The sequence below is a fragment of the Triticum aestivum genome, chromosome 3D (assembly GCF_018294505.1).
Source record: "Triticum aestivum cultivar Chinese Spring chromosome 3D, IWGSC CS RefSeq v2.1, whole genome shotgun sequence".
NCBI classification, from domain to species: Eukaryota; Viridiplantae; Streptophyta; class Magnoliopsida; order Poales; family Poaceae; genus Triticum; species Triticum aestivum.
In genome coordinates, this window is record NC_057802.1 from 597,577,881 (window position 1) to 597,593,232 (window position 15,352).

The following is a 15,352-nucleotide window of genomic DNA, read 5'->3' on the forward strand; positions in this document are numbered from 1 at the left end:
ATGCTTGGCGATAAGCCCGTCCAGATTAGCCAACTGGCCAATGATGGAGATGGGGCAAACAAGGCGTGGACAGGGGAGAAGAGGCGCCGCAAGAACCTGCCCCCATCATCTTCACATGCTACTGCCACTGCCGATGACCATGGAGACATGGAGGACACCATCCAAGGGGGCAAAGATCCGATTTCTCATGCGACAGACATGGAGGGCACCATCCAAGGGGGCCAAGATCAGATTTCTCATGCGACAGACATGGAGGGCACCATCCAAGCGGGCCAAGATTATGATCTGCTGCTGAAAACAGAGCCGGCACAAGAAGAAAGCGAGCAGCGTTTCGGGCCGCACTTCCTTCTCAGCAAAGAAGACCAGGCCAAGGATCGTCAACTTTTGCTTGCCAATATTCAGAAGGAGGACGATTATCCTACTGACCTGCCACTTTATTTGACACGGGAGGAACACAGAAAGATAGAAGCGCGCCTTGCACGCTATCGCGTCGCTCATTACAAGGTACCTACATGCTGTATCAATCAGTCACCGCGCATGTCTTAAAGTTTATACCTGTGTGCCATGGTAGCTGATTCAGTCTTCTGGTTTGTTATGCGTGGTGATTTTATCCCGTGTTTTTATCATCTATGTGTAGGTTGTGAATCCGGAGTGCGCACGTGAGCTCAAGGAACCAGAAGAATACACCGATGATGAAATTCTTAACGAGTCGTACTTTGAGGGGTTAGAGGATGATGAAAGTTTTGAGTGGTACATCCATCGTGAAGACACCTACAACATTGAATTGAATGACTACCAACGGATTGTCCCTCGTAATTTTGTAAGTGTACTGTCTATATCTACATTTAGTCATCTGATTGACTAGTTTGGTTATCATAACCATGGGTGTTCAGAATCCATTTCAAAACACACCGTGAAAACCGGCAATCAATGAGGTAGTTCATTTTGCTTCATTGACTCCAACCACAGCTGCAACGTTAGTATAGAAAATTGAGCCATGGGTTTATGGTATGAGTTAAAACTGTTTTTTAACAGCTTATTCTTAATAGAGGATGGTGATGATGATTGAGCCCTTGCTTTGTGGCTACTGATGGATGCTAGTACTTGGGGTGTTGGATTTGAAAAGTTGGCCAGTTTTTTGTGTTTATTCAAACTTTGGGCAAGCCTTCCTGCTAATTTTAATGAGTGATCCCTTAAAATCGGTTGGTTCTTAATTCTTATCCATTTCATATGTAACGTTAACTCGGGGTGAAATGCTAGGAAGGGTATCCCACTTGATTCATGAACCTCCTTGATTGCCTTAGTTTTAAAGCTGAGGTTCAGCATTAGAAGATAAAACTAGCATGATTTCTATGACTGTAGGGAGCAGTCCAAGGCTCACCTTGTATGTTTTCACAAACATTGCTATTTTCAACTTCTTACCTCTTTCATTTCGCTGTAACACTGGCTGCTGAAATTTGTTGATGTTTGAATTGCTTCTGAATTATATCATGTCGGTGTCTCAGTGGATTGAGTTGTTAAAGGTCATTTAATTATACGGTACTATTTCTAGCAAGCTAGACTATACTAGAAGGAAAAAAAATGTGGATCTTTAGTCAGTTCTATAGACAAAAGCATGTCATCTCACCACACTGTAGCCATTAAGTATCTGCACTTTTGTGCCTTTTTGGACGTGTCATCTGATTCTTGTCCCTTTCTTTTTTGTAGCTGCCTGGTAGGAGTGGAAACCTGTACTGCTATCATGATGAGTACCGCTCACGTTATCATACATATAAAATTGATGATGTTTATGTCAAGTACTATGCAGAAATTTCAAAGAAAATCAAGGTATGCATTATGTGATCAAGCTGTTGGAATTAAAAATATTATGAGTGGCTAGATTGTTTTTAAAGTGATAGACTTCTATCTTGCAACAGTGGATTGCAGATTTTTTGCATCTGGATCGCAGGACTAAGGATGTAAGTATGCCTCACAGAAAATTGCGAAATTAGTCATATACATACACATGATTATTAACTTCTTTTCACTTCAGTGGATAGAATGGGATACTAGAGCATGGAGGCAAGCATTGAGGATTGCAACTGGCTTTCCCCATATGACTGAAAAATTAGCTGGTTATGCTTATGACGTAGGATATCTTGTCTTCTGCTAATTGAGGTGGTGTTAATTGCTGGTTGTACTCACAATCTGGTCCATTTGATTCAGGAGTACATTACGGAGCTGGAAATGGATGCGTCCCTCAAGGACATAGATCTCCTCTATTTTGAGATCTGGAGGCTTGTCGCTAAAGAAAATGTTAGCATCCTAATACATCAAAATGTTTGTGCAATAGAGCATGGCTGACATGCTTTGTGATTATGCGTGTTTCTTATAGTTTCACAAATATTTCAGAGAACTTACAAAGAGGCTGTAAAGGAAGTTTATGAGTCTGGCGAGTTCCCTATACACAAAGCAGTACTACATGCTGAACTCAATGGGGGCCATATCTTTGTAACGATGCAAGAAATGGTAAGCTGATGTCTTAATTTGGGGCTGTTGTGCAAATTTGTATAGCCACTAACTGTGATTTATGTCGTGAGAATGGAATGTGCAACATATTGCCAAATGTCTAATTTCATCTGTTTACCTTTGTAGATTTACGCTGTTGTCCTGGAGGGTGGCATTGAACTGACTGTAAGTAGGATACTCTACAAGTCTACATGCATGTTTGACATGGTGATACATACCTAGCTGCAATAGGTTGTTGACTTTGATACGACCTTTGTGTAGGACGAAGAGAAGAAAGCTAGGGGTGTGTTTAGGAAGTTATCTTTCAGCATGGTATTGTCTCGATGAATCCTCTATGATTTTACCTTTTATTTTGAGAAAAATCCTCTATGAATTTATATGTCATCATGATTGTTGTTGTTATATTACCGGATCCCTTGTTTCAGCATAAACCAATGAACATGGCTCAGTATGCTCAGAAGAAGGTGGAGATAGCAAATCAGTTGAAGTTGAACAAAGAGGTATGCTAATAACTGTATTTATTGTCAAAGTATAAGGTTACATCTCGAGATAAAAGAAACCCAGTAACTTATGTGCGTGCCACTTTGCAGGATGGATTTGTTCCCTTTAGACCCTTCGAGTTCTGAGTAAGGGAAGACTGGATTTGTCCCTTTTGGTCTGAAATGAGTGTCTATGATCCGTTAGCTCATCTGACAGCGAGACATAACTAATAGGATGATTGTATTACATAACCAGCCCAACAGTCTGAAATTGCGGATGATGCTTGGCTCTAGTTTACATTTGTGGTTTCTGAAAACAAGGGACTACATCAAACTACTACATCAAACTTGGTTCAAAGTTCAAACTACTACATCAAACTTGGTTCAAACTACTACATCAAACGTTGGGTGCAAATTTGGTTCAAACTACTACATAAAACTTGGTTCGAAATATTTTACATAAATACTTTAGATAACTTAAGGGAACAAAATTTGGACTAGATTGCATACAAACTTACTAAAATTACTTGCTATCACTATCGCTCTCGTTCTCCAACCTCTCCCATCCTGATTCTGTAAGCCCTCCAATCACACCGCCATGGCCCTCATCGCTGGCATCGCCTAACCCGCTCCGCTACGACCGCCTTCATAGTCTGAGTCGCTGGAGGAGAGCTCGATGTCCTCAGTCGCCTCGTTCGCGTTCTTCTTGTATAGTCGTCTCTCTGGGTACAGGAGGCGGAGCTCCACAATGTACGCCTTGCCGGCTTGCTCCGCCTAGAGGCGCTCGTGAGCCTCCCAATCTTCTCGCATCTCCCGTGCGGTGGCCACCCGGGAGTCAACGGGCGCCAACTATGGTAGGCCGGCGGGGAAGTTGAGCCAGGCATTGGTGTCATGGAGGCAGGCCAACATAATATTTCCCGTGCCGCCCGCCCTTCAGGGTGGAAAAATGCGATGCATATCGGCTCTTATGTGTAGCGGTCTGTGATCTCCGCGACCCACGTTCCCCAGCGTTGTTGCACGCTGAGGTATTTGCTCTGCGGCGGCGGCGGTTGTGAGAGGTCGGTAAAGCCGGGAAAGCAGCGTGTTGATGTCATGTACTCCTTGAAAGTTCTTACGGTGTAGGCATGAACAACCGATCCAGTACAAACCTAGATGTACTCGTACCGGACTCACATATAGAAAACCAAAATTTTCTTTTGTTTACCAATGAATTGACCAAGTAGTACGTACATATACTACCTTAACTAGTACAGTACTAATCCTACACGGACACTAACTTCTATCTTTGACTAAAATAAATTTGTATTACTTCAGAAGCAAGCCAAACACGTTTGGAAACTGACGAACTAACCAACACGAATACGTGTAGGATTCAGACAGCCCAACTCCTTTTAGAGCATCTCCACCCGTTGGCCTCCCAGGGGCGCCTAAAATCGCCGCCTGGGGGTGACCCGGCGAAAAAAATGGACCTGAGGGCGAGTTGGCCCCCAGCCGCCGCCCCCAGGGCCGGCCCAGGCGCGGGAAAAAAATTGTGTAGCAAATTTACGCAAAGTTCGGCTAAAACACGCCAAATTTCGGCAAACTTGGGCTTATATTCGTGGATTTAAGTCGAGTAGTCGCCATTACATATAAAAACTAATAAAAAAAAACTTGCTGAAGACCGAGAAGTCGCCGTCGTCGCCGCCATCGTCGGCCTTCTCCTCCTTCTCGGGCGCCCCTGCTGGACCCCTCCCGGGCTGGTGGCGGCGGCGGCGCGTCGTCGTCGTTGTCACTGTCGTCGATGATGACGACTCCTCCTTCGTCGCGGCCTCGGCGGCTCTGTTCAAAGCGCCGCAGGGCGGCGCGCTGGCGCTCCGTCGCCATCTTGATGGAGTCCTGGCGTGCCCATTTAAGGGCCGCGTCGTCGTCGAGCTCGACCTCGCCGTGCTCCGTCTTCACCGGCGCGAGCCCCGGCTCCGTCTTTGGCTTGACGAAGTGCGGAGGAGGAGCCGACGAGGAGGCACGCCGTCCGCCCTCGTTGATGACGATGCCGAGCTCGGCCTTGACGCCGAGCAGCGTCGGAGTGCCGGAGGAGTGGGAGGAGGAGCGGGAGGAGGAAGAGGAGGAGGACGCGCCGAACCTCCTTGGCGCCCATTGCCCGTCGCGTCGGCGGTGCGCCGGGGCGGCCGCCCTGGCCGGGGGTACGCCAACGACGGGTTGTTGCCGCCCTTGAGGTGCGTCAGCACGCCCTCAAGTGTGCGGCCGGGGGCGCCCCACCACAGGTGGCGCCCCTCGCTGTTCTTCACGCCGCCGACCACCGGCGCCCCGTTGGTGGACGCCAGCCGCTCGAAGTACGCCACCCAAGCCGCGTGGTTGTCGGCGGCGTACTGGGGGAGGGAGAGCTCGGCGTCGGTGAGGGAGGCGCGCCCGATCTCGACCTCGTCGGCGAAGTAGGATGGTTTGGCCACGGCGTCGGGCAACGGGGGAATGGGCACTCCCCCATTGCTGAGCCTCCAGCCCGTCGGCCCGGCGCGCATGTCTGGCGGCGCCGGGATGTTTGCCTGGAACAGGAGCCAGGACTCCTGTTCACGGAGCGAACGGCGGCCGAAGCCGTCGGCCGCCGCCTCGTCTCCGGGGAAACGCTCGGCCATCGGGGAGATGGAGTGGCTGGGGAGAAGAGATCGGTGGCGGCGCTCGGGAGATGGAGTGGCTGGGGGAGAAGAGATCGGCGGCGGCGCTCGGGAGAGGGAGGGCTGGGGGAGAAGAGCTCGGCGGCGGCGCTCGGGAGAGGTGAAGAGGTGGCACTCATCACAGGCGAGCGAGGCCAGATATAGCCGCGCCGCGTCCGTGTGTACGCGTCCGAGGGAGGGAAGGCATCGGCGCGCCGCCCCGTGAACGCGCCGCTCGTGAGGAATCAATGGCAAAGCTGACCAGCGGCAGCCTTGCCACTGATTCCCCGCGGGAAACCGAGGCGTCGGGAGAAGACGAGGCGGGCGGTGACGCTGACGCGGCTGGCCCGCGGCGCTTTCGCGCCAAAAACGATTCGCCCGGCGCCCCCGAGCGCCCCAGCGCGCCGGATTCGGGTTGGGTCCGCCGGCGCCAATTTCGGCCCGAGCCGGCGAAAAAAGGGCCCTGGGACGTGACTGGGCCGATTTTTTGACGCCGGCGATCGAAAAATCGCCTGGGGCCTTGTTGGGGCGCGGCTGGGGATGCTCTTATGGTGCTATATATATACGATCAAGGCTGCACACCCAATACGATCGAATCTTGAAGAGAAGAAAATACGCTTCTTCTACGTGGGCCTGGCGTCGTCTATTCTGCAATGTTGCGGCCTCTTGCGGAGCATCCTCGACCACGTGGTGGCCAACCTTCCTGACCCGGACAACTGCGCTCGCTGCCGCGCCGACAGCGCCGTCTGCAGCCCATGGCACACGACCGACCCCCAAGCGCAATCGCTGCCGTGGACTCCCCTCTGTAGCAACGTCATCATCGCCCCCTACAGCGGCCACACCCACCGCCTACCCGACAACGCCAGGTCTGTCGGCTCCACCGACAACTGGCTCGCCCTCGGCTTGGGCCATAACTACACCACCGAGGATGACAAGATACACTATGTCGTGCACAACTATGTCTTGCATAATCCTTTCACAAACAGATCTCTGCCGCTGCCTGAGCTCGACGCCGTCATCATCGATGACAGGTCCGCGATCCGCAAGTTCCTCATGCGCTCCACAGTTGATGACTCCGTCGCGGTCATCACCAACAACAGGATGCATCCGCTCATTGTGTTCCAGCGAGGGAAGGGCGTGTGGTCGCCGGCGACACAAACAAATCCATATATCTACCTCATTGACATCGCCTTTCTTGGCGATAAGCTATATGCCATCACCACGGCTGAGGATCTCATCCCTCTTGATCTTGCATCGGATGGAGACGAAAGGCCCATGGTTGCAATGGGAACACGTGTCATCAAGAAATCGTTTGAATCACACACCACTTCTGATGAGGAGGGCGATGATCATGACGATGCAGAAAACAGCAATGAAGAGAAGGAAGAGGAAAAACACAATGACTTGACATATACCAATATCAATTGCTCTGCTGTATTTGGTCATGACGCTGGACCTGGTAATATCACCATGATTAGCCGGCACCTCATCGAGTCGGATGAGAAGCTACTCATGGTAAAGCATCGTCAAGGCCTCCATCCACAAGGTTCATGGGTCACACTCAAAGTGGATGTTTTTGAAGCAGACTTTAGCATACACGCATGGGTGCCACTGACCGAAGGGCTAGGTGGCGGTCGAGCACTCTTTGTTAGCATGAATTTCTCCAAGTCTGTTCCGGCACCTTATGGAGAGGTGGAGGAAGATGTGATTTATTTCATGGACACGGGCGACATGTTCAACATGAAGTTTGGTACTTCTAGCCCGTCAAAGATTTGCGATGATTCTGGAACAACATGGCTCTTCCCCCAAGAGATGGTGCTTTGAAATGCAAAAAAGGTTGTGTTACAATGTTGCAATCTAAGATTAGATTATGATAATATGTTATCATGTATTTCCTTCCATAGTGTATCCTGACAGAAAAAGGCTTGTTTTTTACGTTTATGCATGTACTCTCTACTATTTTTGTTCAGATTATAAGGGCTCAATTACATCCAATCCAAACATATAAGAGAAGACATGGGCGCAGATACATAACGAGCAAGCTTTTTGGCCCGCTTGTGGCCCACAGAGGAACGGATCCATCATCCAATATAACAACAATCAATATTATTAAGTATTAGGTAGAGTACAGAATTGTCTCAAAAAAAGGTAGAGTACAGATGCTAAAGACCGAACCTCGATGGCGAGATCCGATCTGTTATTGCGGCCCGATCTTTCACGGTACTCCACCTTCAGTAGCAGTAACCTCTCGCCCGCGCACGCGATGTACACGAAGTAGAGGGTTTGAACCTTGCGGCTCAGCACGAGAGAAACAATCTGGACGACATCACCTCACGCGCAAAACAATTTCCTCACAGAAATCGCAACAAAGAGGTTTTCTAAAGCTACCTCAAAAACTTGATACGGGTGTCTACCCCTGAAAACACATCTGTCTATTTCATATCAAAATATAACCTGCATTACATGGGACGCATAACTTGGCTTTATAGTAGTAGCCGGCCTAGAAACAAAGCTAAACTCACGTGGACTCTTACTTTTATCCTAACTAACAAAGAATTAACTAATTAAATATTCGCCAACCTGATAACAAACTAGACTCCTTATTTTGGTCGTGGCGTCTCTTTCTCGTGCAATATGCGTGTAGGTGGACCCCACCCAACAGCCTTTAAACACAACAGATCCCATACAGAACACGTGTAAGACTGATCCTTCTCTTTCCTTGGTAAAAACAGAAAGATAGATAACATCTTGATCTCCTTCCGTTCAAACCAATTCTCCTTCCTTTCATCCCAAAAAACATGTGCGTGCATTCCTTTGAAACAAAAAGAATGCTTGACTGATCTCCATGCTGCATTAGCACATAAATGAGGAGTATTATTTTTCCATACCGCATGTGAGGCCACGTCCTCATACTGATTTGCATCTAGCAAGTCTCTTCCAGAATTTGCATGCGCCACGTCCTTTTCTTTTCTTTCTTTCATCCCAACAAGATCTCTGCCGATGCAATAATTAGCATGCCTATTAGTTATGACCATATCAACAGAAAAAGGGCAATCTCGGCTGAACCATTACAAGATACTAGATGATACCCCGCACGTCGTTGCGGGAATATTTTACAACATATTTCAATGTGATTCATGTATGAAACATGAATATTTGAAGTAATAACATAAAATGCTAAAACTAAAAATACATATAATTTATTATGTTTGATTACGTTGTTAAATATTTTTTAAATATATATACCATAATAGAATGAAAATTCTCATGTATGTTTGCATATTGAGATGGGTCTTTTTCCATCCATGTCATGATAAAGTGGCATGCTTGCATGTTGAGAGACTATGGTAGCGGGGGTGGGCCTTTTCTCATGCATGTTTGTGCGATGATGTGGCATGCTTGCATGCTGAGAGAAATAACCGACTAAGTGTTTAGATATAGAAGATGAGATACACCTCCGACTAAGTGTAAATTTTCCGCGGAGTGCCAGCAAGAAGGAATAACCGACCTTGTGTCGTCGTCATCACGTTGGGCCAAAGATGATCAAAACAAGGATATTCATCCTGGTTGCCGAAACTAACCGTTGAAGGTTAACATATTAGCAAGGATACAATGTCATCAAGAAGGTAACAATGTTAACGCAAATTTAACGCTGCCGAGCGGAACCGGTCAATCAAGGACAAGAGTTTTCACACTGGAGATGAAGCCGTGTTCCAGTCATCATCTTGAAGGTGGATCTTCCAAAGTCACGCCAGCCCATAGTCCTCGCCAGGGCGAAAGGCGCTAGCGGATGGGTAAGACGTCTTCCCACCATGGACCACCACCTAGACTATCGGGGGTCGTCCATGACACAGTGCGGATCTGACAACGGTCACACAATACATGTGCAAAACTAGCAACCTCTACATCCGCCATGACCTCAGGACCTCTGCCCAACATGCTCCGCTTGAGCAGTTTGCATTTTCTAGAACATGACAAATTTTAGTATGTAGCACGGCTAATATACTTGCGTAGCCATGGCAATTTTTAATTTATTTCGATGAAAAAATTACTCTACTTTTGCCATGAAAAAATTACTTTATTTTCACATACACAATAATTTTTACCTCCATCGCTCATGACAAATGTACATTTATGTAGCATGGCAACTTTACATCTATTTTGCCATGTCAAAAACACTTTACATCGATTGCAATTTTTTTTGCCTTTTTCTATTGTTCATTGGAATTTTTACTTCCGTACACTACGGCACATTTACTTCTACGAAACATGGTAAAAAAATTCATATATTTTCAATCTACATTTCTTGTCACCATGTTCAGATGCAAATTGCCTTGATTGTTTTCTTTTTTGTGCCATTTGCATTAAAAAGGATCCTTTTTCCATTTGGGATTTTTTTGGTAATATACTGCTTTTCATTCTCTATGTATCACAAACAGTTTTGATTTTGGACCATTGCAAAAAAGAAAAAGAATCATAGCATGGCAAAATCTGGCTTTATTAGTCACAGCCAGAAGTGGGTTTTTTAGTCACACTAAAATTGGGCTAAACTGGGCTTTATTTTTTCTTTTATATTTTGGCTCCAGGGTCCTTGTCAGGTAGAGGAAGGGGAAAATGACGGACATGAGGTTGGCCAACAGCAGAACAGCCCGCTCGAGAAGCTCTCCACCGGCGCCGGCGCCGGCGCCTCTCCGCCGCCGCATCCTGCTCGACAGCGACACCTTCAGCCGCCGCGGGTGAGTCCGTGAGTGAGTGGCGGAGTCGCCTTGCTCCCTCCGTCGTCCCCGTGCATCTCCCGGTGCGGGCTGCCACTGCCGGCGGCCAGATCTCCTGACTGTCGTTGATTCCGAGGTGAGGTGATTCCGTGACACTCCTCAAGTCGACCGGTTTCCCCCTCTCGTACGCCTCTGGTTGTCTCATCTCACTCTTCATCTCCTCAACATCCATCCCCACACTCACGCCCGCTGACTGTTCGACGGAATGTCGGAGACGGCTGTGGCGGGCGGTGATGATCGCATCAGCGCACTGTCCCTTGACGTCCGGCTGCGCGTGCTGTCCCGCTTGCCGGCGGACGAGGCCTCTGGAGGAAACTGCCCAGCCTGCGCCTCGTCCATTCAAGGGTTTTCAAGAGTTCCCACCCCAAGCGTTTCAACAAGTTCGTGAACCATCTGCTCCTCCTCCGCGGTCACCTACCTCTCGAAAAGTGCGAGATCTGGGCCTACAGTGACGCCCATGAGGTTGACCCGTACTCATAGGCCAATTTGTGGATACAGTACGCTCTGATATGCAAAGTTGGGATGCTCGATGTCGTCGTTGACAGAGATATCCATGGCTTAAAGCTCACTGTGTCTCTCGCATCCGAGCACCTGACGATCCTAAATCTTTACTGTGTTGACTTAGAGCTATGCTCTGCTCTTGTCGACTCCCAACTGCACCTTGATTTCGCAAGCTGTCCGTTGTTGGTGGATCTAGACATGGTTTGTTGCAATGTTCAAGTGCACAGGATCTTCTCCGAATCGCTAAAGCGGCTGCGCGCCACCGATTGTACCTTTGCTGGTTGTGGTGCTTCCCGCACTAGGATCTACGCACCAAGTCTTGTTTCACTGTACCTTAGTGATTTCACTTTGGCTGCTCCTGTGCTTGAAAGCATTCCTTAGGCTTACTGACAGTTGTGGTGACACTTGTGGTGTTACCGATCCCGGGGTACAGAATTGTGGTAATCAAATCTGTGAAGGTTGTCATGGTTATCCTGCTGGTGAGTACCAGTGTGTGCTTCTCAATGGCTTGTCAGATGCTATCCATCTGGAGTTGATAGCTGGTTCTAAAGTGGTAAGCATACAGTTACCACCATCCATCTCAACTCTTATCTTTGTTTGCTAGCAATTGGTTCTCTTACAGTATCACTACCAATTTCATAGATGTGCATAAACACTTACTTAACCAAGTTTCTTATTCTCAGCACCATGCTTTAGTGGTGGTTATGATGTATTATTCTTACTATGTGGTTAATAATATTGGATCTTTTGACCCGCAATTTAGAAATTCAACATTGTGCTATTCATGTTAATGTGTTTGTGTCGGAGTAAATGAGCACGGGTAGCCTCATCAGCTCCCCATGGTATTTCAAGACAGACGAACGACCGCCTTCTTGGGCCGGCTGCTAGAAGGTGGCGGAACCCCAGAAGGCGGCCACGAGGGGGGCCTACTCCTAGCAGGCGGCCCTTCATCCCCTCGAAGTTAGCACCTCATTACCACGATGAGACGGGGCGTGGCTACAGTGCAGCCTGCCACCCCCGAATCCGGGGTGGATCGTGGCCACAGTGCGGCGTACCAGGCGGACACCCCTCGCCCGGCGCTGCACTGTTGCCACGTAGCCCATGACATCATCCATGACAAGGGGAGCCATGCTCCCACGACGGGCGGTCGGTACGGCCCGCAGGCGGCGGGCCCTACCTGTCCGTGAGCTACCAGAAGGCGGCGGACCCTTAGCAAGCGGCTCGGGGGTGGCCCGACTCCTAGCAGGCGGCCCTCCCCCTCCGTTGGAGTCTGTGCGCCATTAACCAGATAAGACGGGGTGTGGCTACAGTGAGCGCCCGCCAGGCGGCGGGACAGTAGCCACGCTCCCCCCCCCCCCCGACAAAGCCTCCGTCATCAAGGGCAAGGCTACAATGCAGAGCAGCCGACACGACCTACATGCGGCGGGCCCGACCTGTCGGCCGAGAGCACGGCAGGCGGCGGGCCCCAGCAGCCGACGGAGAAGCCGGCGACCAGAGACATTGACGGCCGGGTCTTACACCCGGCCGGATTACCATTGTACCCCTAGGGGGTAGGCCTATATAAACCCCCCAGGTCACCCCATGCAAAGGGTTCAGCACCTTAGTCACCACACACCCACATAGAGAGAGTGAAGTAGGGCTAGCCTTGTTCTTCCTCCTCCTCTAGCTAAACAGCTCAAGGAACAAGCTTGTAGCCACCTTGTTGAGATAGTGATCATGCGGAGACCCCGCAAAGCAGGACTAGGGGTGTTATCTCCTAGGAGAGCCCCGAATCTGGATAAGATTCGCAGGCGCATGCGGTCTCGCTCACTCCTGCTTCTAGAGCCCGGCGACGTACTCTTGTCCCCAACCATGATAAGCCACCCCCTGGCATATGTCGCACGATATCCCCGACAATTTGTGACTTGACAGCTTGAGCCTGTATGATCTATAATATATGTCCAACTTTAGATGCAGAGGGACTGAAACATACATAATGATGTATGGACAATTCTCTTTACTTTATTCTAAGTTGAACTAGCACTTCGAGCCACTAAACTATTATACTTTGTTCAATAATGCCCTTGTTCTATCATTTTGTTGATTTCTGCCTTCAAACTATTTGTTTATGTATAAGTGGGTCTTTCGATTGCTAGAATTAATAATGTATGGGCTTGCTTGGACAAATTCGAAATGACTCAGGGCACTAGATGTACTTTTCCCTTTCCCTAATTATTTCTGAAGCTAAAATATCTCACCAAAGTTCCTATTAACTTCAGTTATTTCATCATATAACCTCAACTTGAAAACGAAATTTGTGACTTTTCTTGTTTATGCAATATGTCCAGTTTATCTACAGAAGGGATTTAGCATGCTGCCCCATATTTGGCAAATTTAAAACTCTGTTACTCAACGAGTGGTGTGCAGCTATTGACCTACGTGCATTAGTTTGCATTCTCCAGCACTCGCCTATTCTTGAGAAGCTGACACTTCAGCTTCATAGGGATAAGGTATTTGTTCTGCATATGTAATGCCACTGTATTATTGAATGTATCATGTATATTCTATTGATCTCAGTAAAATATTTTGTATCCTGTAGCGGCACCACTTCAATGCTGTACGGGCCGAAGGAAACCATGATCTGACAGAATCATTTACATGTGCTCACCTTAAGACAGATATCATTGAACGTCCTCGCAAACGGAATAAAGAGATCAATGAGAGGGCTTGGGAAATTTCAAAGATCTTAAGTACTCCCTCCGTTTCTTTTTAGTCTGCATATAAGATTTGGTCAAAGTAAAACTTTATCAACTTAGTCAAAGTTTAGAGAAAAAGATATCAAGATTCACAATATGAAATCAATATTGTTAGATGCATTGTGAAATTAATTTTCATACCATACAGTTTTAGTATTGTAGATGTTGATATTTATTCCAACAAAGTTGGTCAAATTTTGTAAAGTTTGACTTTGACCAAATCTTATATGCAGACTAAAAAGAAACGAAGGGAGTACATACGGCATACGCCCTGAACAGATTACCTTCAAGCGCACACGATCAAAAGATTGCCGTGAGTTTACTGTTGTGATACTTATTTTTTTTTTATTTCTGCAGTCTTCCTACTTGTTCTTATAATGAAATGAAAGCAGCACCTATAAGATGTCTTATGTAGATTTACACATCAATTAGATTGTATCACCCCCTTTACAAATCTGTATCGGGAATTTAACGTACTTTAGCTATTGAACTGCAAGCGGACCGATTTCAGAATGCCTGTTAAAGTTCACCTAAAGTAGTTACGCTGTACTCTTCCATGCGAAAACCTGGGCGGGTTTGATTTTTTTTTCTCTTTTACTTATTAATTGTTGATGAAGACAGTATTTTGCCATCTTGAAACCCAGTTTATCTTCGCTCTTGTACTCCACTTGCTGGTTTCATATTGCCAAGAATCTCCTGTTGGTGTGTATTTTTGTTATTACTTTATCTTAACCCGTAGTCATTTTGCTCACATATCTATGTTCATATGTTGCCCTTAGAAGTCTATTTACTCTGATGGTTAATCAAAACTTATGGCTTAACCTCTTGTTAAAACTCGATCCCTTGCAATAGCAAAGCAAAACAACAGACGATGAATTTGCATCCATGTTATTTCTTCTACTTGAAAAAAAATGCTAACTGAACAGTCTGACCTTCCTGTCTATATTTATGTCAGGGCATCTCAGAACCAAACTTATAGTCCGTTCTCATGTTTGTGCAGTCTTCAGCTGGGAGAGGTCATTACACACCATATATTCGTCCGCTCGTTATGATTCCTACCCTTACATCCACTGATGACAACTAAGATCAATGCATGTTCGCTCGAGATGATCTTGTTCAAGGCATCTGTGTAATGCTGGCTGTTATCGCTCAGTCTGTGTTATCTTGACTCTTTGGGTCTGTTGTTAAGCTGGAAATATGTCCTTGTTGATTGACCATCTGGTACAACCAAGTGAGACGGTTTACGAGTTGTGCTTATGACGTTGCCAAATCATTGCTACATAGTATATTTTTCTCACTGGTAATGGAAATATTTTTGGGCGTTCATATTTTCTTTAATGGATCATCTGATTGATGGATCATGTCGGTTGACATCATCCGAAGTAGGAGTATATTCCTTTTGTTGCAGCCTATGACTATGTTTGTTCCATGGAAGTGCTGTTCTTCAGCTCTCAGGTGATTATGCATCTGTGATGAACAGTAATTTTTTTAAAAAAAAAGGAAAAACATTAAAATAGTTCTTGTGATAAACATTGTTGAACATTTACCAACATGCAAAAATTCGTGATGAAAAAACATTTGTGACCCTGGAAGAGGAAGTGAATTTGGGCCTCACATGAGCAGAATTGAATCTGCATGCCACCGATCCACACGACGATGGACGCAGCCAGCGACGGCATGCGCATGCCCTACGACGTGCTCCTCGA

The 15,352-nt window shown here is 47.2% G+C and overlaps 1 protein-coding gene and 1 long non-coding RNA gene across 2 annotated transcripts; both read left to right on the forward strand.

The window, feature by feature from the left end:
• LOC123076634 (uncharacterized) lies at nt 1–3,134 on the forward strand. Its single transcript, XM_044498781.1, has 11 exons — nt 1–504; nt 638–820; nt 1,708–1,827; nt 1,917–1,958; nt 2,033–2,128; nt 2,206–2,295; nt 2,392–2,508; nt 2,635–2,673; nt 2,770–2,820; nt 2,934–3,008; nt 3,099–3,134. The coding sequence occupies exons 1-11, from the start codon at nt 1–3 to the stop codon at nt 3,132–3,134; spliced, it is 1,353 nt and encodes a 450-aa protein (XP_044354716.1).
• Nucleotides 3,135–12,645: 9,511 nt separating this feature from the next.
• LOC123075781 (uncharacterized) lies at nt 12,646–15,046 on the forward strand. The gene is made up of 4 exons (XR_006436201.1): nt 12,646–13,400; nt 13,490–13,640; nt 13,880–13,959; nt 14,647–15,046. It is a non-coding gene; the product is annotated as an uncharacterized lncRNA (long non-coding RNA).
• Nucleotides 15,047–15,352: the final 306 nt, after the last annotated feature.